This window comes from Labeo rohita, chromosome 17 (genome assembly GCF_022985175.1).
Source record: "Labeo rohita strain BAU-BD-2019 chromosome 17, IGBB_LRoh.1.0, whole genome shotgun sequence".
Classification (NCBI taxonomy): domain Eukaryota; kingdom Metazoa; phylum Chordata; class Actinopteri; order Cypriniformes; family Cyprinidae; genus Labeo; species Labeo rohita.
This window is the reverse complement of record NC_066885.1, coordinates 20,108,482-20,135,336: the sequence shown is the minus strand read 5'-3', so window position 1 is coordinate 20,135,336 and position 26,855 is coordinate 20,108,482. Positions and strand designations below refer to the sequence as shown.

Sequence of the window (26,855 nt, the reverse complement as noted above, 5' to 3'; positions counted from 1 at the left end):
TGTACACTGGTGTTACAAATTCTCTTTAAATAAGCAAATTATATTCTGTAATGGCCAACATGCAAATTCTTTTTACAGTGGGGAAGAACAACAACTATAGCTAAATGTTCAAGGACATGCTGTACAGGTCATTTTGCAGCAGATACATACAGTTGAAACCATAAGTTTATATACACCTTGCAGAATCTGCAAAATGTTAATTATTTGACCAAAATAAAAGGGATCATACAAAATGCATGTTATTTTTTATTAAATACTGACGTAAATAAAAAGTAATAGTTGAATTTATAAAAATAACCCTGTTTGAAGGTTTATATACACTTGATTCTTAATACTGTTGTTACCTGAATGATCCACAGCTGTGTTTTTTTTGTTTAGTGATAGTTGTTCATGAGTCTCTTATTTGTCCTGAACAGTTAGCCTGCTGTTCTTTAGAAAAATCATTCAAGTTCCACAAAGTCTTTGGTTTTCCAGCATTTTTGTCTATTTAAACCCTTTCCAACACTGACCGTATGATTTTGAGATCCATATTTTCACACTGAGGACAACTGAGAGACTCATATGCAACTATTACAGAAGGTTCAAACGCTCACTGATGCTCCAGAAGAAAAAAAAAAAAACGATGCATTAAGAGCCGGGGGTGTAAACTTTTGAACAGAATGAAGATGTGTACATTTTTCTTATTTTGCCTAAATATCATATATTTTTTTATTTAGTACTGCCCTTCAGAAGCTACAGAAGATACTTGCATGTTTCCCAGAAGACAAAAAAAGGACAAACAAGGGACTCATGAACAGCTATCACTAAACAAAGAAACCAAAAAAAAACACACACACACACACACAACACAACTGTGGATCATTCAGGTAACAACACAGTATTAAGAATCAAGAGCATGTAAACTTTTGAACAGGGTCATTTTTATAAATTCAAATATTTTCTCTTGTGGACTATCTTATTTAGGTTAGTACTAAATAAAAAATAACATGCATTTTGTATGATCCTTCTTATTTTGGTAAAATAACATTTTGCAGATTCTGCAAGGTGAATGCAAACTTTTGACTTCAACTCTAAATGTGCTGAGAGTTGTTCCTGTTAAAAGACTTTAGCTGACTGAACCTTTTTTTAATCCACACTCCTCCACCTACATGGAAATACTTTAATACATATGGTTGAGGTTAATTGGTCATCTCAATAAATGTGTCCTGTACTGGAATTTTAATCCATAATCAAATTGTTAATGTTTCCTGTAAACTATAAACACGTTCATAAATGATAAATCTGATACTGATAGTTGTCATTTTAAAAAGCAGCTGGATTGAAAAAATGTAATGAAATGGTAGAAAAGTTCACGACACATAATTACATTCAATTCTTGCTTCAGCAAACACAACAGAATACAGACATCAAGAAAATAAAACTATTCTTTCCTTAGTGTGAAAAACATTTTAATCTAAAGTACATTTTGTGCAATGGAAAGCGTAAATGCAAATAAATATCTAATATGCATTTAAATAGAAGGTGCATATTAAATTTAAGTTGAAGACCTTCCACACAAAAACAAGTTTTTTTTTTCATGGTATACACAAGCTGTTCAAAACAATGATTTAACCTGCTGTCTATTTTATTATGAATTACACAAGACTTTGCCCCCAAGTGTTTGTAAATGTAAAATTTTTACTTTGGAAATCCAAGAGCATAGCAAAAGGTTAGAAAATCAATTTCTCAAGAAATCTTTAAAAAAAACTATATATTAAAAGCAGAAAACATAAAGAATGAACTGAAGAATTCATATAAAAATATCTACAATAGCAGCACTGAATGTTTCCAGTATAAAATGAAATCTTGTTAGATATTCCGGTATCATAATCTGTGTATCAAGTCATTTTTTGATTTAATATTGCAAGACGAAAAAAAATGAGAAAACAGACCCTTTTTATTTTTAATAAAAAAAAAAAGGATTCAGCTTGATTTTTTTTCCCCCGTTTTTAGTTCAGGGGTGGAAAAATTAATAAACAGCTTGAATATTCGATTCATCATCAAATATCATCAGTTCTTCCTCAGTTTTCTGCAGAATAATAGAATAAAAAAATATAATGAAAATTTCTGCTATGTTGCTCTTGTTGATTATGCTGAGAGTGGACTGCATTCCCTTTGGTTCTTCACATCCTTCTCCTTGGTAAAAGAAACATCCAACTCCTCTTTAGGCTTCATCAGCCAACTGACATGAAAACAAAACTTTTTTTATTAGTCCATAATACATTCAAATGTACATACACTTATTTATTAAATTTAAATACTTATTAATTAAAATACAAACTATTTGACGGCAACTAATTGGCATTTATATCTTTAAACATGCAGCTATCATTTGGTTATATAATGGTAAAGATGGCATACTGATGAAAAATTGCTGGCATGGCATTTACTGATAAGATTTACATCTGATGCTGTGTCGCATAGACACAAGGCTGGCACTTTATTTGGACAACTTTAAAGGCGATTTTTAGCTTCCCAGCTTTTAAAGTCGATTTAGATTTTTTTGCACCCTCAGATTTCAGATTTTCAAATAGTTGAATCTTAGCCAAATATCCTAACAAACAATACATGAATGGAAAGCTTATTTATTCAGCTGTATAAATCTCAGTTTCAAAAAATTGACCCTTATGACTGGTTTTGTGGTCCAGGGTCACATTTAAAAAAATATGTGTAATTGCATGTATTATATTATAATTGCATATCTCACCGTGCACAGCATGGGAGCTTCAGTCTAGGCTGTTTCTCACAGTCTTGCACTGTATCTGGTAAAGGGATGCCGCTGGTTTCTGGGAGAAGCAGGCAGAGGGCTGCACCAATGATCGGCCCACTGCTGTAACAGATCATAGCTGGCAGAGGGATCCCGCCGTCAGGGCTCACTACCGCATTTATAATACAGGCCACTCGGTAACAAAGACTAACCAGGCCAACGCACTTCTGCCTGCAGAGAATGAAATGTTTTGTGAGAACCCAGCTTTATATGCAGACAGCTTCACTGTCCTCCAAAGGGAAAAGACACTAACTACACATTTTGAGTTCTGACTGAAATCTCAGACTACGTGGTAAATGGGATTACTAAAACTAAAAGTGATAATCAGTATCATATACAGTACTGTCCAAAAGTTTTAGGTCACTAGTATTTTCACAAGCTAAAAAATGGTTTAAAGTAAGTTATTTCTATCTTTTGCTGTAGTGTGTCAGTAAAAAATATCGATTTACATTTCCAAACATTCTGTTTGCCATTAATTGTAATAATCTAGTGAGATTTTTGTTTGCACAAGGAGTCTGACAACAGCCAGTGCTCCACACTGAGATCTGATCTCACCATCATCCAGTCTGTCTCTGGAATGAAATGAAGAAAAAGAATAACTGAAACAGACTAAATCCAGAAGAACTGTGGCAACATCTCCAAGATGTTTCAAGTAACCTACCTGCAAAGCTACCTGAAAAACTCTGCATAAGTGCACATAGTGCAAAAGCTGCTTTAAACGCAAAGGATGGTCACATCAAATGCTTATTTATTTTAGTTAATAGAAGTTCTTTGATAAAGGAAATCTATTTATGACATTATTTTTGACAGCATCCTCATTTTATGTTCCTAACTGCCTAAAAATTTTAACAGTACTGTAGCTTTGTAGGTGTATGTCTCTTAAACCATCTTGGAGATGTTGCCACAGTTCTTCTGGATTTAGTCTGTCTCCGTTTTTTCTGTTTCTTAAGACAGACTGGATTGAATGATGGAGAGATCAGATCTCTGTTTGCACAAGGAGTCTGACAACAGCCTGTGCTCCATACAAAAATCTCACTGGATTATTACAATTAATGGCAAAATGAATGTTTAGAAATGTAATCTGATATTTCCTACTGACACACTACAGCAAAAGACCGACTTTAACTGACTTTAAACCATTTTTTAGCTGATGAAAATACTAGTGGCCAAAGACTTTTGCACAGTACTCTAGATCAGCTTTACTATCAACTAATTTTCAGCATTGGTGTAAATATGTGTGCAACAACTACTTATCTGTACATTCAGATTAAGTTTATCTCTTATTGTATAATACTGTGCTGTGCTTACATGCTTAGTACTGCCACACTGCACACAATGTTACATAACTCATGGAAAAAAAGTGTTTTTATAATCTCTACAATGATTCAGCATTTTTATTGTCCACCTGCATGGATGTCTGTGGATCAACAATCCAATATCTCTCCAACAGAGCCGGAAATGCCACAGATGTTACATCTCATAAGTCTCGGGCTCTTTTGATTTATGATTAGCAATGAATACTCTTACAGATCAGCACATTTTTATACATTTTTAAATATTTCATCAAAAAGTGAGAAGCTGTGATATAAACTTTCATATATTAAAAATGTTCAAATATTAAAGGGGACATGGGATGCACATTTTCCACAAGTTTGTAATGATTCTTTAGGGTCTTCATGAAATGTCTACAATATTTTGGTTTAAAATTCCTAAATGGTTGAGTAAAACTAAACCGTTTTAACCTTGTCAAAAATAGTTCTGTTTCATTGCATGTCTCTTTAAATGTTAATGAGCTCTGCTCATCCTGCCCCTCTCTTCCGTTTTTTTGTGTATTTGGTGATATATTACCATCAAAAAGAAAACTAATCCATCCTCAGTGGCTCTGATTTTGGGAGAAAATTGAGAATCTTATGCCTGTTTCACGCTGCAACCTGCAGCTACAGACTTATGGGAATATGCACACTGGAAGCCTTTGTACAGCATCATAACAACAAAATCAAAACGACTTGATAACTGAAACTGTTTAGCTTTTTGCAAATTAAAAAAGGAGCGAATGGATTTTTATCATTGTAGGTAGTGTTCATTTGAAAATTATGACAAATTATTCGTCAACGACATTTTTTCACAGACGAAAACAAGACAATAAACTACAACTCGTTTTGAATGACAAAAACTATGACAAAAATCTATTGACATTTTCGTCAACGAATAAAATTGAGATGAAAATGTTAAGGATGGACGATTTGGGAAGAGATTCATTCAGAACGAATCTGCTGCATGGTTCGGAGGTTAGATGTGTACATATGAGCTGTACCATAGCCTATTGATCTATCAGGCGGGACATAAGCTAACATACATTCACTGCATATCTCATAAAACATTAAAAAATGTCAATATCTGGGAGTAAGAGAAGAGCAGACATATGGATAAATTTGACGACACAAAAGAGAACTCAGTTACGATCAAAGACACCAAAGCATAACATTACACACACAGAAAGCATGTCTCACAGAGCACAGAGTACTCTTTTGCATTGCATGAAGACACAAAGATATGTCGAAATGTCCGTTTTGACAAGAATTTACGTAAACACAGTCGATTACGTCTTAGGTGAACGTAAACAGTAGGGAGATTATCGAACATGTACAACTGCATTTGTGCATTCAGTTTTAAAGGGACAGCAACCTAATTTAGTTGCTATTGTCTGGGGCAGTGATGTTAATCAAGCAACAAAAGAAAGCCAGAAAATCACTTACTGCTCTAGGCTAAATCACTTTAGTAGCCCTAATAAAGATTAATCTAATGTCTGCTTGAAAGAATGAAAAATGTGGTAAACAAGTTGTTATAAAGAATGCATAATTAGCCTATATAACCACTGGTATTTCACTGAAAAGAAGACCATGTTCTTGTTCTTTATGAGAAGTGGTTGTGTGTCACCGCAGTTAAATCGGTGTCTATCATGATAAAACCTTAATATCAAACCTATATAATGAGTTCGGAAATTTTAGAGAAATGCTTAAAGTGAAAGTAAAATGTCTTTCTTTCTTCAGTCGTGAAGAAATTGTTTTTTGAGCACACAAGGATTTTTCTCCATGTAATAGACTTCTATGGTGCCCTGAGTTTGAACTTCCAAAATGTAGTTTGAATGCGGCTTCAAATGATCCCATATGCAGTTGTAAACGATCCCTGCCAAGGAAGAAGGGTCTTATCTAGCGAAACGATCAGTTATTTTCATAAAAATAATACAATTCATATATTTTTTTAATGTCAAACGCTCGTCTTGTCTTGCTCTGCTTTTTCCGGTTCATGAAAGTTAGGGTATGTCGAAAAAAAAACGCCCATCTCATGTTCTCCCTCAAGATAAGATGTTATAGATAAGGCCCTTCTTCCTCGGCTGGGATCGTTTCCAACCACATTTTGGATCGTTTGTATCCGCATTTAAACTGCATTTTGGAAGTTCAAAATCGGGGCACCATATCAGTCCATTATATGGAGAAAAATCCTGAAATGTTTTCCTCAAAAAACATAATTTCTTTACGACTGAAGAAGAAAGACATGAACATCTTGGATGACCAGGGGGTGAGTACATTATCTGTAAATTTTTGTTTTAAAAGTGTACTTCTCCTTTAATAAAATGCATTACATTGTCATTAAACCCACTGGATTTTACCTGACTAAATTTACTGTAGATTTAGTCAACTAAAATCTTATGAAATTTAGTCAACTAGAACAATTCAGATTACTATGACTAAAACTAAATGGCATTTTAGTCAAAAGCCTATGAATAAAACTGCTGTCAAAATTAACACTGATTGTAGAGTGGTTGTGTCCACATACTGCTAAGACACATTTATGTGCAAACACCAAGTAAAAGTGAATTTTGCATCTGATGTCCCCATTAAAAGTGCAATTTTAAAGTGCATATAATTTCATACAAACATAAATTTCTTCTAGCAATCTGACCTTGCACGTTTTATAATTGACAAATCAACTCGGAGGTGAGATGAGTAACCAATAATGTGATTTAAAAGGTAGGCCTGTTTGGATATTGTGTACCTTATTACAGTTGGGAACAGCTCAATCCCATAGAGCACAGAGACACAGTAGGTGGACTGCATACACAGCTTGCCCATCAGTGCCAGAGTCATAACAAGGGCAGGTATGTCTGTTCAGAAAGAGAGAGGATTGCCAATCATCAGTTGTAAGACTCATATTCTAACACTAAGCACTACACAGTATTAGACCATGATCAGTCTGTGCTCATGTATTGCATTTCATTGACTGTATCCCTCACCGCAGAACTTAGAAACAAGGAGGGACAGCATACAGGAAATGCCGCTGAGGAACAGCGACCCCATGCTGAATGGCCTGCGGCCCCAACGCTTCAACAGAAATGGAAGAAGCAAAGAGGGAGCCTCTGACAGTCCAGAGAAAAACTGCGCCAGATAGATATTGACACCGAAACTTCCCACACTGAAGCAGATCCCATAATACGTTAGAGCAGATGCAAAACTGTAAAAGAAAAAAAAATTACAAATATTCAAGAATGTGTTCAGATATTGGCAACAGTTACAGAGGAAATAAGTTATTAGAAATGTCTCTGACTTGAGAAGACAAACTTGCCAGTGGGGTTTTATTACCTAACAGCCCCTCAAAGTTGCATCACTCAAGCAAACTATTTACTTTCTGCTTTGAAAAACAACTCAAGGAAGTATGTCAAGGAAGACATACTTTAAAATCCTCAAATTCTACGAAAACACCTGTGCGGTGTCAAAATACAGCACATGCATTCAAAAGCAACTTAAAAAAGTGAAAATAAAATACTGTAGAAAGAAAACAACAGATTGTATTACCACAGGTAAACTTTCGTACCCAATATAACTCATGATGAACAGACGCAGGAGTATAGTAGGTGATGTAAAGTTGGTGAAATTCGATTCTGCCTTAGCAGAGGTCTTCTCTGAGAGCGGCTTTTGTGTTTCATTGTCCAGAGAATCCAAAAGCTGTCAATGAAAGGAACGTACAATTTATGTTAGCACAATTCCACATACTGCAGTGACATGTCTCTCCACTTTCCACAAACATTTAAGCAATTCTAGAGTATGACTTTGTGTCTTACAAGACTCAAATACTGCTTGTCCTCAGGACTCCTATTCTGATAGTCCTCTAGTGTTTTCATCCGCTTATTCAGAAGCAGCCATCTAGGAGATTCTGGAAGAAAGCTAATAATTGCAAGAAACAAACAAACAAACACTTTTTTAAAATGATGCAAAACTATTTAACATGTATTGAAAATTTGTTTGTTCTACTTACAAATAAAGAGGTAGAAAGAGGATCTGAGGGATGCCCAGTGCCAGATGAAACTGCATCCAGTCACTGGCCAAGAAAGCTACGGCCGCCAATCCCATCATTCCCAGACTGAAGATGAAGGAAAACAGGGTGGGTGGCCAGATACGATACTTGGGCAGGCTCCATTCAACCCCTGAGAAATCAGAAGCACTTTTAAAATAATTGATTAAGCATTATAAATTTATTTAACTGTGTTATAATCTAAAATGTATTTATTTTGTGCAATTTTTACATATACCATTAAAGTCAAAAGTTTACATACACTACCGTTCAAAAGTTTGGGGTCAGTACATTTTTATTGTTTTTTTTTTTTTTTTTTTTTTTAAAGAAATTAATACTTTTATTCACCAAGGATGTATTAAGTTAATAATTAAAAGTTTACTAAAAGTTAATAATAAATAATTTACATTGTTATAAAATATTTATATTTTGAATAAACACTGCACTTTTTAAACTTGTTATTCATGAAAAATCTGAAAAAAAAAAAAAAAAAAAAAAAAAAAAAAAATCACAGGTTCCAAAAAATATTTGGCAGCACAACTGTTGATTTTATCCAACACTGATCATTCTAATAATAAATCCGCATATTAGAATGATTTCTGAAGGATCATGTGACACTTAAGACTGGAGTAACAGCTGATAAAAATTCAGCTTTTCATCACAGGAATAAATTCTATTTTAAAGTATGTTAAAATAAAAAACATTATTTTATATTGTAAAAACATTTTGCAATATTACTGTTTTTTGTCTATATTTTAATCAAATAAATGCAGCCTTGATGAGCATAAGAGACTTATTTAAAGACTATTACAAGTCTTACTGACCCCAAACTTTTGAACGGTAGTGTACACACTGCAAAATCTGCAAAATGTTAATTATTTTACCAAAATAAGAGGGATCATACAAAATGCATGTTATTTTTTTTATTTAGTACTGACCTGAAAAAGATATTTCACATAAAGGATGTTTACATATAGTCCACAAGAGAAAATAATAGTTGAATTTATAAAAATGACCCTCAAAAGTTTCAAGTTCAAAAGTTTACTTACACTTGATTCTTAATGCTGTGTTGCAATCTGTATGATCCACAGCTGTGTTTTTTGTTTAGTGATAGTTGTTCATAAGTCTCTTGTTCGTCCTGAAAAGTTAAACTGCCCACTGTTCTTCAGAAAAATCCTTCAGGCCCCATAAATTATTTGGATTTTCAGCATTTTTGTGCATTTGAACCCTTTCCAACAAAGACTGCATGATTTTGAGATCCATCTTTTCACACTGAGGACAACTGAGGGACTCATATGCAACTATTACAGAAGATTCAAATGCTCACTGATGCTCCAGAAGGAAACACAATGCATTAAGAGCTGGGGGTGTAAACTTTTAAATGTTTCCATGTTTCCCTCTGAAGCATCAGTGAGTGTTTGAACCTTCTGTAATAGCTGCATATGAGTCCCTCAGTTGTCCTCAGTCATTGTTGGAAAGGGGTTCAAATACACAAAAATGCTGTAAAACCAAATAATTTGTGGGAACTGAATGATTTTTTGAAGAACATCGGGCAGTTTAACAGTTCAGGACAAAGAAGGGACTCATGAACAACAATCACTAAACAAAAAAAACACAGCTGTGGATCATTCAGGTAACAACACAGTATTAAGAACCAAGTGTATGCAAACTTTTGAACAGGGTCATTTTTATAAATTCAACTATTATTTTCTCTTGTGGACTATATGTAAACGTCTTTTATGTGAAATATGTTACTCAGGTCAGTACTAAATACAAACAATTTTGGTAAAACAATGAACATTTTGCAGATTAGGTAATGTGCACGTAAACTTTTGACCTCAACTGTATTTATTATATGCAGGAGCAAGACTCCGTTGTTCTAGTTTACTTTAAAAGACAGAAGAAAAACAACTGCCATGCAATTAAATTGTTATTTGTTGTCTTAATACAGCTAACTGTACCTAAACTGTAGGTGCACATGTGAATGGCACAGCCGGCTACTCCACTGATGCCGCGGACAGTCAAGTACACGGGCACATACGGCAGAAATGCCACCACAAGAGAAGCAACTGCGAGAACCGCTGAGCAGCAGATTAGAAGTAATTTCTTTCCATACCTTTAGAGGGAGAAAGTACACCTATAACGTTTAAGTCAAAACAAAGTCTGACGTGGAAAACAGAAAGGGGCAAATACCAACTTGTCAGATACAGCGCCACCGAATAAAGAGCCGATAAGCAAACCCGTCATGTACGTCGCTTGCCCGTGAGCAAAACGATTCGTCTCGTGACACGTGAGACTCTGCTGCAAAACAGATACAGTGTGTAGCCCACTGAATACATGTGTTAGGCTTTAAATAGGCAAAATGTCATGCAATCTTTATTACTCACACGTGTGAGGCCGCTGTGATTACTCGTCCAACTTGTTGTTTTGTTAAAAACATTAGTGTCCACTGTTTGGTTCGACGACTTGGTCGCTATATTCTCGCTGCAAGGCGCAATGTGTAACGTAAACACATCCACGAAAAATGTAAAAGCTGTGAAAAAGATCGGGAAAGTAAGGATAAAATAGACAGATCTGTGCAGTGGACCAAAGAACTGACGAAATGCACCGTCCGTCTTCATGTCGCCGGCTCTTGGAATTAAGTTGTATCCCTAAATAAATTCGCCGGAATATCAATCTTTCACTGAGGTTTAAAGTCAGCATTTGTAACGATTACTGCCATCACGCCAGACTTCTGAAGACGTCTTCTCTCCACCCTCAAGTCTTTATGCAAATAGCATAGTTGTTGGTATGAACTCCTAGAGTTAAAGTCAGTCTCTAGTGACGCGACGGGGTCAATAAGGCACAGCAACTGTCTCACTTCGTCTGGCATAAGCTACTGTTTACCAGGGAGCGAACTGTAGCTGCCAATTTCAATAGAATTCTGTAGCCATAAAAGTGAGAAAAAAACTCAAATTTAAATTAATAAATTATAAGTAATAAAAAATAGTGTCATTGCACAATGAGGAAAAAAAATGACAGGATGGGGTCAAATTGCATTGTATGATATTACGTATTACTATATATTTTTTTCTCATTTTGGTTAGTTGTCATGAGATGTTAATTATTAGTAGTATTCAGAGAAATTCACTGCATTACAGGAACTATAATGATTCTACAAATGAATCTCTTACAGGTCAAAAGTCAACCCCAATACAAATAGCTAGCAACTCATCTCTTACCTGCCAGTGAGTGGATACTGTACATACTGTACTAGCTTAGGTTGAAATGGCTATATCAGATTTCCATTGCAAACTCACTTTTTCTTTTGCGTAGGGGAGAGTGGGGACGGTTGCAATACTTTTCACATTTCCTTTAGTTTCTCAGAGACTGTTTGTATTAGAAAGCCAAAATATTACTACAATAAAGCCACATCTGTCAGCTGCTCACCCACATTGCTGCAACATGTGTACATATGATAATATTTGTACAGTTTACACTTGAATAGACAAAGTCAAATGTTGCAACTAACCCCACAACAGGGGACGGTTGCAACATCTATGTAATTAAAATTATTCTTAAATGTAATTTTGCAGTTTAGCACACAGAGTCTTCGATAAGTTAAATTGGCTGTATAAAAGTTTTTTGTATAATAGATTTTTAACCTATTTACTTAAAAAAAGGAGAGACACAACTATTGAAGGGATTTCTTAATCCATAAAATTAAGTCACAGAAGAAGAACAGGGTTCAGCTACACTGACAGCTGTGATAAAACTTGATATATTAGCTTGAAACAATATCTTTGACACATGCTAGCTATGCCTATTAGAAAACACTGATTAAAATGTTATGACTTGTTACAACAATTTAGAAACACATTTACATTTTTTAAATGACTTTTTTATCATCTTTTGTAGAAGGAATGGTCACATGTGGCTGAATTCTTCCAAGAAGGATGAGGGTCTAATAGTGCATGTACAGTATGAGTATTATCATTGTAGCTCATTCCTGATTGAAGAAATAAGCCGTTTGTTGCAACCATCCCCACTCTCCCCTATGCTAATTTGCATGAACTAAAATCACAAGAAATCCTTAAAACATAAAAATGTGTATCACATGAATATTTATTTGACATATTTAACAATTCAATAATTCAACACAGTCCTCAAATAAATAAAAAATAAAGCAATTATTCTATTCCATCAAGACTTTGTACATTGCATTCTAGTACAAACGACTCATTACTGACACCAAGTGGTATCTCTAAAACAATTCAATTCTTAATAAATTAGAAAACCATTAAAAGCTATAGGGAAATAAGAAGAAGAATAACAATGTGCAGTAAATGGTAAAACTGTTTGCACTAAACAATGTGCTCATAATTAACTAATACATTCAAGTAATGTAGTAAAACACACCATTTTGCAATATCAAGCAGAAAAACGAGCTGTTTTGTACAGCTGGACGCAGATGAGACCGGAAGCCAGACCCATAAAATTTACAAATGTCCGCACCCGCTCTTATGGTAAGAAAAATGTGGATATTTATCTTAGACGAAAACCTCCGTTCTTACATTACATTTACTAATTGAATTACTAATGATACTCCGTTCATCAGCGACCGTTACTGACATTAACTGACACATCATTCCCGCCAATTGTGCAGCAACAAGCCCGCGTGAACTGCGTCTTTGACGTGACATCAACGTGCTCCAGGTGAAAGGAGGACGGAGCTGAACGCAAACTGTTTGGCTCTTTCGGTGGATATTAACGGATGGAAGATGAGTGGCCCGTCTGCTGACATCTGCCGTCGGTTCCCTAAACCGCAGGATTTGGGTTAAAGCTGTCTTCAGTCCTGTGACAGTTTTTGTGTAGGGGAACAGCCTTGTGAGAATTTCCATTTTATGTTTGCTGTGGGTTTGTCCTAGGGGTTAAGTTAACGTAGAAAACTTAGTTAACAACAACAAAACAACAGAAAAATACAACAGTTAATGTGTGTAGCCAAAAAGCTTAAAAAGTAAGCTATTGATGCCTAGTAAGAATAAAAGCTACAATAGCCTACATTTTTTTTTAATTTAGCAGACTGTGTGATCTAACTTTAGCCTACATGATTAACCTATATAAGTTAATGAGAAGTTTAATGATGTTTTTAACTTAAATTACAGTCAAACTTAAAACCTCTCAGTAATGTACCTTTTTCAAATTAACATTTGAGATTTCATTTGACTTTGTGCAAGGAATTAGCTTTTCCCTGGTGAAAAAAACAGCATATGCTGGTAGGTATGTTTTGATGCTGGGATGCTGGTTAGGTATGTTTTGATGCTGGTTTAAGCTGGTCCTTTGCTGGTTTTTGCTGGTCATGTTGCTGGTCAAGGACCAGCATGAACCAGCAAAGAACCAGCATAAACCAGCAAAGGACCAGCTTAAACCAGCATCAAAACCTACCTAACCAGCATTCCAGCATCAAAACATACCTACCAGCATATGCTGTTTTTTTCACCAGGGAATATGTCGTGGACACGACAAAATTAAGTGAAACCGAACATGTCCCCTCCCGCACCGGTCACCGTAAATAACAGATATTTTAAAACAGTTTTGCAGAGTAACAGAAATGTTTTGGTCTAGGCTAGTAAGTTATTCTTACATTATCTCAAAGATTGAGCCTCCTCAAGTGCCCAGAGACATCATTACCAATTACATTAAAAAATCTTACCTGAAAAAAATTCCCTATTTGGATTGCTAAGACATTTAAATACTTAGTTTGTCAAGTTGAAGTTAGTACAGTACAGTAACTCACCTGTTCGTATAGGGTCTTGTCAGGTTAAAAACTCAGGTGTACAAATACAGTAGGCCTGTGTGTATATAAGGCCAAAACAATTACACTTTAGCAATGTTAAATCTCTCTGGCTACTAATAGGAGAAATGTCTTCTGCTAAAATGTACTAAACACCCCTGATTCAGTTGCTCCGCATCCGTCAACATCAGTGACCGCTCTGTCTGAGGACTAAGGGTGTTTCATCTAAAGACAGATTTAATTGCGTAAGAGATCACATGTTGTCTGCGGCTTATTTGCATCACTGGCTGATAGCCCACACGTACTGACGTGTGAAGATGTGCTGAAATGCATTAAAGTGCTAAAATGCAATTACCCAAATAAATGACATTGTTTATTTGGTAATTGGTAATTGGTAAAAACTCACTGTTCGTTACTCCGACCATTCATAGACATTTCACAGGTTTTATATAGTTATACATGTAGTTATACAGTACTTCAGCATCACAGTAAATTACTGGCATCATTGCACCAATTTGGACATTTCTGTGCTGGACCAGAATGCAGATTGTCCTATATTTGGCCAGGCAAGAACTTGGCCTTGTCTGTGCTCTGTAAGTCTCACCAAGGATAATTGCAATCAGATTTATGACGTCAATGGATGTCAGTGTGTGCCATCCTACTGTAGTCACTGCTGCAAATATAAAGCTGTGCTAAAGTAGATTAGAAATAACATACAAAGATATATTTGACAGAAAACAAGTGATTGTTTATGATTAATGCCATATTTTATTTCTTTCACAGAAACACTTGCATCTCACAAGGCCTTTTACCATTTCTCTACTACAACCATTCTGCTGGTGTTCAGTACTATGGGAAGAAGAACGTTCAGGTGCACATAGTACTAGTAAATAGACTAAACAGTACCTCCCTTTGCAATAAGAAATATAAAAATGTACAAATGGACATATTGGACAAATGTGAGACAGACAAAGGCAAGGAATTTCTCAGCTTTTGAAGACTAAAGAGACCTAAATAGACATTTTCAGTTTCTATAAATGAAACAGAATGGTTTGTAAAGGCTGGATTATTTACACTGTTTTAGTATAGAGAACTATAATATTGTCTAACTGTAAACAGATAAAATTCTATTTAGTTAGTTTGAATTGGCTTGCATTAACTGAATAACTTTCTGTTAATATAGAGTCCCATCTCTATCATTGCACTAACTGAAGATTGCTGGACACAACTGAAAAGAAACGAAGAACGTAAAGGTGCGTAAAATATACATATTTTAAACCAATCTCTCTAAACACTTCTTAAAACCTCCATTTCATCTCCACACTCATTCTTTAGCAACTTCTCCATAGCCATACAGTCATGTTCCACTCTTATCATGCTTGATAATGCCAATATATAATTGACACTACCTCTTCAGCGAATGTGTTCTGGATGTGGGTTCTGTGAATTCAGAGTTTAAGTGCTCACTTTGTTTGGGTACTTCCATTGTCACAGAGACAGAAACACATCAGCATGGACCATTCGAAACAAAATCCCTCAAAGACGTTCTGCTTCCATTCATTTGTCCCTCAACTTACCGACAAGAAGGAAATGTACATTTCCTTTTTCTCCTAACCTGCGTACAGCGAGCTAAGAACATTCTATTAAACAAAACCAGTAACCCTCTGTTAATATCACATTTTTTGAGAACACTAATGTCTTATGAAAGATAAAGCTTTCACTCACAGAAAAGAGCAAAACTACGGTTACAGAATTACAGAAGCATTCCCTCTTCTCTGTTATTCCTTGGGGAATGTTATCGGCCAGCACAAGCATGGCCTTCCAGCCAGAGTTTAGACCTCTGCGGTCTTCATACTGAACGGACAGCTATCTTTTACAAGCCATTAGGGTTGAGTTGACAGCCCTAAGTGCTGCCTTGAGCGCAGACCGTATTGCTGGAGGATATGGGCAGGGCGAAATGACTCTCAGCGCTAATGCAGCAGTCTGCAGACTCGGCCATCTCTCCCTCTTTTTCACAGATGGCAGTCATTGGCCCACTGGGAATGCGGCTACGGCTGTTGTACCGGCTGCTGGCTGCAGAAGGTGGTGTACGTGAACGCCCATATTTTAGGGTTGTTAGTCCAGCGGTAAAACGGGGCAAGGCTCCCTCCGTACGTGCCCACTCTTCAGGTGCTCTCCTGCTGCTTGTCGGAGAGGTGCACAGTCCGTCAGATTGTGCATGATCTGAATTAGCCCTCTGAAAACGGGGGTCTGTGCATTTGAGAATCTCAGTGGCTGACATGCGGAAGCTGGACTCTGAGCGGCTGCCCTTCTTGAGAAGCAGTGCTTTAAAACTGTCATTGCTCGTGGATGAGCGCCGCAGGTTGCGCTGAATGGAGCTGGTCTGACGTGGCAAGGAAGTTAGGCTGGGGCAAGAGCCTGTTGGAGTGACCGGTGGGGAAGGGAGGAAGTTACGGCAGCGTTCCTCTTCAGAATCGCCACGGCCCAGGACCTTCCTCTTTGACCTGTAGATTAACAGACAGCAAGACTCAGGTAAGCCTTTGGCACGGTTACTGCATGTCTTGCTGTTGATGTTGTTGATAACACAAGTGTAAAATTTCCATTTGCGGCATTTTGTATCCATAAATAAGTAAAAATGCAACTGTCATTTGTTTTAGGACTCTAAACAGATGCATCTGTCTCAGATTTAAAAATTTTGAATGGATTCAATTTTATAATGAATTTTAGGTTTGAAGATGATCAGGTTTGAAGGTTATCAGATTGGCATTAAATGCCAAGGACACTATAAGGTTTTGGTAGAGGTTAAGTGTGTACATCTTTTGTGTTTAAAGAAGTTCACTTCCAGAACAAAAATTTACAGATAACGTACTCACCCCCTTGTCATTCAAGATGTTCATGTCTTTCTTTATTCAGTTGTAAAGAAATTGTTTTTTGAGCACACAAGGATTTTTCTCTATGTAATAGACTTCTATGGTGCCCTGAGTTTGGACTTCCAACATGCAGTTTAAATGTGGCTTCAAATGATCCCAAATGCGGTTGTAAACAATCCCAGCCAAGGAAGAAGTGTCTTATCCAGCAAAACGATCAGTTATTTTCATTAAAAAATACAATTTAAATACTTTTTAACCTCAAACGCTCGTCTTGTCTTGCTCTGCCTGAACTCTGTGTATTCTGGTTCATGACAGTTAGGGTTTGTCAAAAAACTCCCATTGTATTTTCTCCCTCCACTTCAAAAATCATTTCAAAATCATCTTACATTGCTATAGAAGTACTGACCCAGTCTTTGCAAAGTAAACATGCAAAGAAGATCAAACACCCTTAAAAAAAAAGACAAAACAGTGATGTAGGACGATTTTGAAGTTGAGGGAGAACATGAGATGGGAGTTTTTCGACATACCCTAACTGTCATGAACCGGAAAAAAACAGTTAAGGCAGAGTAAGACAAGATGAGCGTTTGACATTAAAAAGTATATAAATGGTATTTTTAAAAATTAATCGTTTTGCTAAATAAGACCCTTCTTTCTCAGCTGGGATCATTTACAACCGCATTTGGGATTGTTTAAAGCCGCATTTCAAACTCGGGGCACCATTGAAGTCCACTATATGAAGAAAAATCCTGAAATGTCTACTTTTTAACCACAAATGTTCGTCTTGTGCATGTGGGTCTTTACGCATTCCGTAGTCACATTGGAAAAGTCACACACGGTTAGTTTTTTTTCTGTCTACTTTGTTCAAAATTGTAGGGTAGGATGAAAACCTCCATCTCATTGTTTCCTACAACGTGAAAATCGCCCAACATTGTTGATTTACCCTTTTTTGTAAAGGGTGTTTGACTTTCTTTGCATGTTTGCTTTGTAAAAACTGGGATGGTAATTCTGTCTACGTCATGCGTGTGTGATTACATAATGCGTGAGATCGAGCTAGTGCAAGACGTGCATTTGTGGTTAAAAAGTATCTAAATTTCATTTTTTTAGAAAATCTAAAAGATAAGACCCTTATTCCTCAGCTGGGATTGTGTAGAGCCCTTTGTAACTGCTTTGAAACTGCAGTTTGGACCTTTAACCTGTTGGGTGAAATCCACTATATGGAGAAAATTCCTAGAATGTTTTTCTTAAAAACCCTAAGTTTTTTTCAGCTGAAGTAGAAAGACATGAACATCTTGGATGACATAGGAGTGAGTAAATTATCAGTATTTTTTTATTCTGAAAGTGAACTAATCCTTTAAAAAGAAAGATGCTACTGTCTACTAGATATGATAGAAGTAGATATTACTACTTTAATGCTTTTATTATCTTGTTTGAGCTATAAGAAATAGTTTTTGTATTCTGCTATACCCTTAGAAAACTTTGCATTTAAATAATTCCACATCTACCGCCATGTTTCCTTAAGATTCAGGACATCATATTCCCTTAAGACTGTTTAATCGGAGCACTTGGATGTTAGTTCTTTCTAGGCATTAATCTTTGATTCACACAAATTAATAATGACAAAACTTCTAAGAATAACACTGCATCATCTGATTTTTAGTTCTGTCCTACAACGCTATGACAGTCATATCAGAATAATCTTCCCAGCTCTGTTTGCTTACTTTCAGGTTGGTTGAAATACATAGTACATTTAACTTTTGACCTAACAAAAGGTGTGACACCACAATACAAACACTGTGAAGCAGAGCTTGGGGATTAGAGAGGGCAAAAAGAGGATAATCAATTCTTTTAAGGGAGCTACTGGATTATGGGTGTAATCTGACCCTATAGCCAAACTACAGGGAGACAACACCAGCCAATGACTTGATTACTTGCCAGTCCAATCCACACCTGTAATTGGATGTTCTGTCTACGTAGACTGCTCCAGATGACACGTTCAGACAAATGATTCAACACAAATGCATAAACACATGACACAACTCATTAAAATTGAATGTTTAAAATATCCTAGTTTGTCATAAAAGTCAGTATCATAAACGTTGTCCAGACCATCCTAAATACCACGATCATGGACATTATAAATGTAGAATATTTCAATACAAATAAATACTTTTGTATCACTCAAACAACTGAATTAAAAATTTGTTTGTATAAATTGACAATCTTTGTAATCATTTATTATTTCTTAAAAATTATATTACTATTAATTTCATATTGATTCTGATGAAAAAATGAATAGCTTTACTGGCTGAACTGAAAATGCCTTTTAATTTCTGATTTATTTAATGAATTCAAATTGATGTTACAAACTTCTAAAGCCTCAAATGTGACCCTGGACCACAAAACCATTCATAAGGGTCAATTTTTTGAAATTGAGATTTATACATCATGAATAAATGAATAAATAAGCTTTCCATTGATGTATGGTTTGTTAGGATAGGACAATATTTGGTCAAGATACAACTATTTGAAAATCTGGAATCTGCAAAAAAAAATCTCAATATTGAGAAAATCGCCTTTAAAGTTGTACAAACAAAGTTCCTGGCAATGCATATTACTAATAAAAATTTAAGTTTTGATATATTTACAGTAAGAAATTTACTAAATATCTTCATGGAACATGATTTTTATTTAATATCCTAATGATTTTTGGCATAAAAGAAAAAGCGATAATTTTGACCCACACAATGTATTTTTGGCTATTGCTACAAATATACCTGTACTACTTATGACTGGTTTTATGGTCTAGGGTCACAAGTTAAATTTGAATTTAAAGAAGTATTAAAGCTGAATTATAATGCAGTAGTTAATATAATTGTACATAGAGTTAACTATAAGCATAGTTTTTAATAATGCATTTAGTGTATTTATTTTTAATAAAAATCTGTTTGATGGCTAAATTGGTCTAATATGAGGAAAAACATATAGTTAAATAGTCTTCCTGTAATTATTAGCCAGGTTAATGCAATTCTGCATTTTGCTCAACCCCTCTTAATTAGACAAAAACAAAGTTCTTTTTGATGGTCACTAATCTCCTTGAAAGAATTGGGACAACAAATGAGTGAGAATTAAATAGTCTGACTTTACCTCAATAAACTGTTAGGTGTTTTTACAGGTCAATACAAATGTAATACAATAATACTTTCTATGCAAATGTACGTTTTTTATTTTATATAAATATATAATTTACACAAAGTAAATTTTGCATTGTCATGGTACATATTACGATCTAGTAAACCTTTTAACCTGCACCTTTGTAAGCACAGTTTTTATGCTTATATTTATCCAAATAACATTTTTACTTTTATGCATAAAGCAGACTTTACTAGCAAAATAAAAGAAAACATCACATTACCTATGAATTGCAGCAAAGAGGTCCTCTGTAGTACGGGGACGAGCAGGCGTCACCATCTCCTCCACAGCCTCTCCGTTAGCGTTAATGCTAGATGCGCTTTCAGTGCTCGAGTCAAACACGGCACCTACAACCCACACAAAAACACTCAGCTTACCTCTCACAGTGAGAAGAAACAATGGAGGCTGAGCCTACATTGACTGAAAATAAGTAAGGCATAAAACCCATGCTGCAACAGACATTTTCTGCTCCTTAAATTATTCAAACTCCATTGGTAGTCCTGCTGTTGTGCAATAACTCCACTTAGTGAGCACTGCAGAGGTAGAATATTAACTGCCACACTCAAGGGCTCTCATTCAACTTTCTTAACTGATTCAAGGGGGTAACTAGTTATGTAACAGATAAAAAGAATCATAGAGTTGTAGTCATTCCTGTAGCACGTAAAACAAGATCTGTGTGGGTGGTAATGAAGAGCACCCACTGTGCCTTCACCCACAAGGGGAATGCATGGGAGGGTTGGAGGGGTATTGATGGAAGTGTATTAAACCAGTTTACTTTAACTTTTCGGGAGAAAGACAGATGATCATTGAGGCTATGAAATAAAGTATTGTAAAATGTAAAGTTTTGGCATGAAACTCTAGATGGCGCAGTCAATCCTTCTGAGAGTTGTCATGACAGACAAAATATTATCGAGTAATTCAACAAAAATGCAGCTTTGCAGATGGATAAAGCTGATAGTAAATTAGATGGCACAATCATTTGTTTGGCACACTACAGTGAAACTTTCTCTCTTTTAGGCAAGTAATAAAAAAAAGCCCTTACCATTTTCCTCATGCTCGTCCTCTTTAAAGCTGATGGATCCTGAGCTGCTGCTTGAACGATCATCTGATGTACTTTTATCATCACAGAGCCCAAAGTCTTTATCACTCAGGCCGAGGTCATGCTCATGAAGAATGAGATCAGAGAGTTGCAGGTCTTGCAGACTGCGTGATGACAGCTCACTGCTGAGAGACAATCTGCTTTTGACCACAGGGGTTGAAGAGTCTGAGTCACTCTCTTCCTCAACCTCAAGGTCTAAAGGAAGTGCTTGCAAATCAGCTGCGTTTCTCAAGGACGTGCCATTCAGTTGCCCTGACTCAAGTGTCTCTTGTGCTTCATGAACCTCTAGAAGCTTGAGTCCATTAGAGACAGGTGGGCACATAATGGGTGGTATAATAAGGGAAAGATTGGGCCTCTTAGGTGATATAAGAGGCTTTTGTTTCAGCTGAGAACTTTGAGGAGAGTCCAAGGAGTTTGTGCATTGAAGAAGCTCATGGGAAGATAAAACTGGAGATGTCTCAGAAGGGTTCACTGAAACATTCTGCCCAGTATTGCTGACCAGGCCAGGAGGTAGAGAACCAGTTGACACCTCAGGGAATTCTTGTATAAAACTGTAATCAAAATATTCATGTTCAGATGCATCCATACCATTTTCAGACTGACCGTCACAGATGGCAGTCACCGGTTGCTCCAGGGACTTTCCTGAGTTTGTTTCATGTGCTTGGTCTTCAAAATCATCGAAGTTGATTGCTGTAAACATATCTTCTATTTGCTTGAGCTTAACAGGTCGTAGCTGCACCATCTGAAGAGCTTGGGCAGTGATTACTGGTCTCTGAGTCTTCTCTTGCTCTCCAATGTGGTTGATGTTTAGTGCTTTTTCAATTTCCACAACCTTCTTAGGTGTAAGACAACTCTCTGTGTTCAAAATGGCTGCTGTTTGAAGACTCATCTCAGGTAATGGTGGAGGTGGTGAAGGAGGAGGAGGAGGAGGAGGAGATAGAATGCACAGTGAAGGTTTGGGAGGAAGAAGCGAAGGAGGTGGAGGACTACTTGTATCTTCATCGCTTGACAGAGATTCAAAAACCTTAGGTGGGGGAGGGGGGAAATCAATAGAGTCAGATGTTGGGGATGCATCTGAAAGCGAATTATGTCTCTCTTCCAAGGCAGAGGATAAGTCAGGTAGAAGAGGTGGGGTTGAGTCTACCATAGCTGCTGTTGGACTAGAAGATTCACATGACGTAATGGTCACGTCAGGAAGAGGTGGAGGTAGTGGTATGCTTCTGAAGGAATCGGAGGTGTTGGAGGACAAGGATGTAGAGGAGGACGACACAGAAGACCGCAGGGAGGACTTTCTTTCAGGCACTTTTGGTTTTGGCCTCCCTGCTGGAGATTTTGCTCTTATTAGAGAAGTAACTGGGGTGCCTGCAGTCGGGGTGTTGGACTGACTTGAATAACCACTTGATGGAGACGTCAAGCGGTGAACCTTGTCAGGTGACGAGCTCAGTTTTGACTGAATCCCACTACTGTCGCAGTGTGGCGATGGAAATCCGATGTTGAAGGATGCATTGCCAGTGATTCCTTGATTCTCCTCAACACTTGCAGATCTTGTGATTTGGGAGGAGAGACCCTGGTCAGATCGTGGACCTTGGTAATCCATGTAGAAGTCCCACGACTCTGCGTAGTCTGAGCGCTGACTGCTGCTATCACTGTGTGTGGGTGTGACCGGACAAACAGCAGCTGGTGCAGACATCCCACTGCTTGCTGCACTTATGCTGCTCTGGCTTCTGGGTCGGAGAACCCAAGGGTCTTCAAACCCACTGCAGGGTGTCTGTTCTGAGCAAGTTTTTAGGTTAAGCTCTAAGGACTGCTGGAGACTGGAGATCAACTGCTCACTAAGGACCGAACCATTGTGGTGAGACTTCCTCTGAGGTTTGCGCCTTAAGGAATCAGTCCTCGCTGGAGGGAGTGGGGGCTTCTTGGCTTTCCGCAGGGAAATGCTGCGAGTCAGGGAGCGGTTGCTGTGCAGGCTTGCACGATCCCCTTGACTGTGGTGGTCCTTGCACTCATACAAACTGTGCCTTGCGTCTCCTGCTTTGTTGATCGAGCCGTGACTATGTGACTTCAAGCCAGAGTCCAGGCGCATGGAGGTGTAGTAACCTTCGTTGTCAACAGAGAACAATGAGCTTGTGTCTGTCTTGCTGGGAGAATGTTCCTCACTGGTGTATATATGGCTGACAGGTGAGGAGCAACCAGAGGTTACATTGTCCTTTGAAGAAACATCATACGTCCACTGGTCAGTGGTTAGTGTGCTGCAGCTTTGATTGCTGCTCTCGGAGAAGTTGGAATCCCTGCGGACACAGTTACGATTGCCGCAGTTTCTGCCATCAAGTGTGCTGCACTGGGACTCAGTCTCTGTGTGGATGCCTGTACAGAGAGAGTTTGTGGATTCATAGCAGGAGGAGACAGCCGACAGCGAGGCATCAGCAGTACTAAGCAACTGGGCTGAGGAATGAGGTGATTGCGTCTGGTTATCCTCAGTCCTTTTGTGTCCATAAAGAATGGAGTTCTGTAGTGCACCACTGAGACTGAACAAGCTTGGGCTATTATTTTGATCAGAGCCTTGGTAATTTGCATTTTCAGCAAGTTTGGGGCTGTTTAGTGTGCTGCTTCTGGAATCGGAGAGCATATGCAGTGAGGACGAGGAGCCATCCTGCATGTCAAACTGGTAGGACAAGGAGCTTGTAGAGCCAGAATTCATCCTGTAGGGGGAGCTGCTGTACTTTGGTTCACAGTGTTGATGTGAGATGTGAGAACCTTGTCGTGGCAAACTGTGAAAGCTCTGATCACTGTCATTAAGCTGAGTGTAGCTATTTCCATTACAGTCACTCATGGTGGAAATGCTGCTTGAGGAGGAGACGCTGGCCATTTGGGCGGCAATTCCGTGGCCTCGTTGTGCTCTGATTCTGCGTACTGAGGGAGGAACAATCTTCACCTCTTCTGTTTGGCAACTGGAGTCACGTGTGTCTAAGCGTCTCAGGGTGGAGTTTACGCTGCCCACTCGACTGAGGGTGGAGTACTGATCTGCCATCGGGTGGATTCTGTCATCTTGTTCGTTATTTGCTGTAAGAAAATAAGGAGTGGAAATTATTGATATATGGTGTATGTTTGGACTTGATTGTCTTTCTTAATGATATGACATATATACATATCAAAAAATGATTGTTGTTAAAATATAGTAAATACAGTTGAGGTCAAAAGTTTACACATACCTTGCAGAATCTGCAAAATGTTAATTATTTGACCAAAATAAGAAGGATTTGTTTATTTTGTTTAGTGATAGTTGTTCATGAGATCTTTGTTTGTCCTGAACAGTTAAACTGCCTGCTGTGCTTCAAAAAAATCCTACAGGTCCCACAAATTATATGGCTTTTTATCATTTTTGTCTATTTGATCCCTTTCCAACAATGACTGTATGATTTTGAGATCCATCTTTTCACACTGAGGACAACTGAGGGACTCATATACAACTATTACAGAAGGTTCAAACACTCACTGATGCTCGAGAAGGAAAATTATGCATTAAGAGCCAAGGGTGTACACTTTTGAACAGAATAGCCTAAATAGTACTAATTTAAATTTTTCATTTAGTACTTCCCTTCAAAAGCTACTTATATGTTTCCCAGAAGACAAAACAAGTTAAATTTACCCTGATCTTTAAATTCAGAAAGTTTTCACCCCCTGGCTCTTAATGCACCGTGTTTCCTTCTGGAGCATCAGTGAATGTTTGAACCTTCTGTGATAGTTGCATCCCTAGTCCCTCAGTCGTCCTCAGTCTGAAAAGATGGATCTCAAAATCATACAGTCAGTGTTGGAAAAGGTTCAAATACACAAAAATGTTGAGAAAAAATATCTGTGGGACTTGAAAAATCATTGTGGGACTTTTTCTGAAGAAAAAGTGGGTGTTTAACTGTTCAGGACAAACAAGGTACTCATCAACAACTATTACTAAACACAAAAAAAAATTATGTGAACTTTTGAACATGGTCAGCGTTTTTAAATTTAACTATTATTTTCTCTTGTGGACTATTTGTAATCTGAAATATCTTATTCAGGTCAGTACTAAATAAAAAATAACATGCATTTTGTATGATCCCTCTTACTCTGGTAAAATAATTTACATTTTGCAGATTCTGCAAGGTGTATGTAAACTTTTGACCTCAACTGCAAATATACAGAATGTAGTATAATATAAATAATAATCAGTAAAATAAATAATTATACACTAAAATCATTGAAATAGTAATTCAGATTTAAAAGTTCATAAATCTATACATTTTCAGGCTCCAACATGTACTTAAAGATGCATTCAGTAATTTTCTCTTTATTTTGTGTTAACATGTCAACATCTTGGTCTACACTGACACCTAGTGGCATAAATACAGCATCATGCTGAAAAAGTTAACTTTACCAATGGCATTGCACAAATGCTACACTAGCGGTTAGATAAATGCATTTCCACCAACAATAGGTCATGCCAGCCCTTAGCACATGACACTTAATAGGCCTCATTCATGAAACTTCCATAAATATATGAGTAAATTCAGAGTAATTTGCCCATAAAACAGACCTTCATGAACACTTTATAAACACCAGATTTGATAGTTAAACGTGTATATTAATCAACTCGTGACACCCTTAGCGCAATGATGCGCTGCTCACAAGGTTATCGGCACTGACGGAGACATTCTTTTTTTAAAGCATTTCGTTCCTTCATGTATAAATCTTCTAATTACTAAATGCCCAAAAAAATCTGTGTACCTTTAATTGTTTGAGAGAGATTCAGTGTATGAATAAGAATCTTACCTAGTTCAGTCTGGATGTTGTCAGGAACTCCTGTTATTGTCTTTCTTCTTTGCACCCTCTTGGGTCTTCGAATTATAGTATCAGTGTTTGCTGCAGAGCGACGGAAGCTGGCCTGACGGTCAAAGTTCTCACCTAAAGATAGAGTGTGAAAATTAATTAATAGCTGTTCATTAATGGCAAGCCTCATGCTGAGACAGAGTGCAACACTACACTGCAGTCAGAAATGCAAGTAATATCACAAAACAAAATGCATGATATATCTACAAATAATAAAGACAGATCTTTTAACTGATCAGTTTTTGTCCATATTAGATGTACAGTTGAAGCCAAAAGTTTACATGCACCTTGGAGAATCTGCAAAATGTTATTTTTATTAAAATAAGCGAGATCATACAAAATACATATTATTTTTATTTAGTACTGACCTGAATAAGATATTTCACATTACATATAGTCCACAAGAAAAAAAAATAGTTAAATTTATAAAAACTGATCATGTTCAAAAGTTTACATACACATGATTCTTAACACTGTGTTGTTACCTGAATGATCCACAGCTGTGTCTTTTGTTTGTTTGTTTGTTTAGTGATGGTTATTATTGAGTCCCTTGTTTGTCCTGAACAGTTAAACTGCCCGCTGTTCTTCAGAAAAATCCTCCAGGTCATTTTTCAGCATTTTTGTGTATTTGAACCCTTTCCAACAATGACTTTATGATTTTGAGATCCATCTTTTTACACTAAGGACAACTGAGGGACTCATATGCAACTATCACAGAAGGTTCAAATGCTCACTGATGCTCCATAAAGGAAATAAGCACTGGCTTATACTAATTTTTAACTAATTTTAAACTAATTTTGTCTTCTGGGAAACATGTAGCCTCTGTAGCTTCTGAAGGGCAGTACTAAATGAAAAAAATATATAATATTTAGGCAAAATAAGACAAGTGTACACATCTTCATTCTGTTC

The 26,855-nt window shown here is 36.9% G+C and overlaps 2 protein-coding genes across 9 annotated transcripts in view; both read right to left on the bottom strand.

Annotated features, from left to right (window-relative positions):
• Window positions 1-1,298: 1,298 nt before the first annotated feature.
• On the bottom strand, window positions 1,299-10,971 carry LOC127180189 (solute carrier family 22 member 6). Of its 2 annotated transcripts, none has more exons than XM_051134167.1 (10): window positions 10,543-10,971; window positions 10,353-10,453; window positions 10,117-10,271; window positions 8,120-8,288; window positions 7,926-8,028; window positions 7,679-7,809; window positions 7,101-7,318; window positions 6,863-6,971; window positions 2,747-2,977; window positions 1,299-2,221 (listed from the first exon to the last, which is right to left on the bottom strand). In XM_051134167.1, the coding sequence occupies exons 1-10, from the start codon at window positions 10,774-10,776 to the stop codon at window positions 2,128-2,130; spliced, it is 1,545 nt and encodes a 514-aa protein (XP_050990124.1). In that variant the 5' UTR covers window positions 10,777-10,971; the 3' UTR covers window positions 1,299-2,127. The 2 variants fall into 2 exon arrangements, with proteins under 2 accessions (XP_050990124.1, XP_050990123.1); XM_051134166.1 differs by having other exon boundaries at window positions 1,300-2,221; window positions 10,353-10,456.
• A 3,699-nt stretch (window positions 10,972-14,670) lies between these two features.
• nhsl1a (NHS-like 1a) overlaps window positions 14,671-26,855 on the bottom strand; it is a 67,469-nt gene continuing 55,284 nt past the window's right edge. For 6 of the 7 annotated variants that reach the window (XM_051134159.1, XM_051134160.1, XM_051134161.1 and 3 more), the window contains 4 exons: window positions 25,890-26,021; window positions 21,030-24,146; window positions 20,211-20,334; window positions 14,671-16,432 (listed from right to left, as the gene is read on the bottom strand). In XM_051134159.1, the coding sequence (XP_050990116.1) occupies window positions 15,832-16,432; window positions 20,211-20,334; window positions 21,030-24,146; window positions 25,890-26,021 (3,974 nt within the window). In that variant the 3' untranslated portion in view covers window positions 14,671-15,831. Of the gene's footprint in view, window positions 16,433-18,745; window positions 18,774-20,210; window positions 20,335-21,029; window positions 24,147-25,889; window positions 26,022-26,855 lie in introns of all 7 variants that reach the window. The other variant, XM_051134165.1, reaches the window with a different exon arrangement.

Coding starts and splice junctions, on each gene's coding strand:
- LOC127180189 (XM_051134166.1), bottom strand. CDS start 10,776: ATGAAGACGGACGGTGCATTTCGTCAGTTCTTTGGTCCACTGCACAGA. Junction 10,272..10,352: donor GGTGGCGCTGTATCTGACAA/GTTGGTATTTGC, acceptor CTCCCTCTAAAG/GTATGGAAAGAAATTACTTC. Junction 8,289..10,116: donor CATGTGCACCTACAGTTTAG/GTACAGTTAGCT, acceptor CTGATTTCTCAG/GGGTTGAATGGAGCCTGCCC.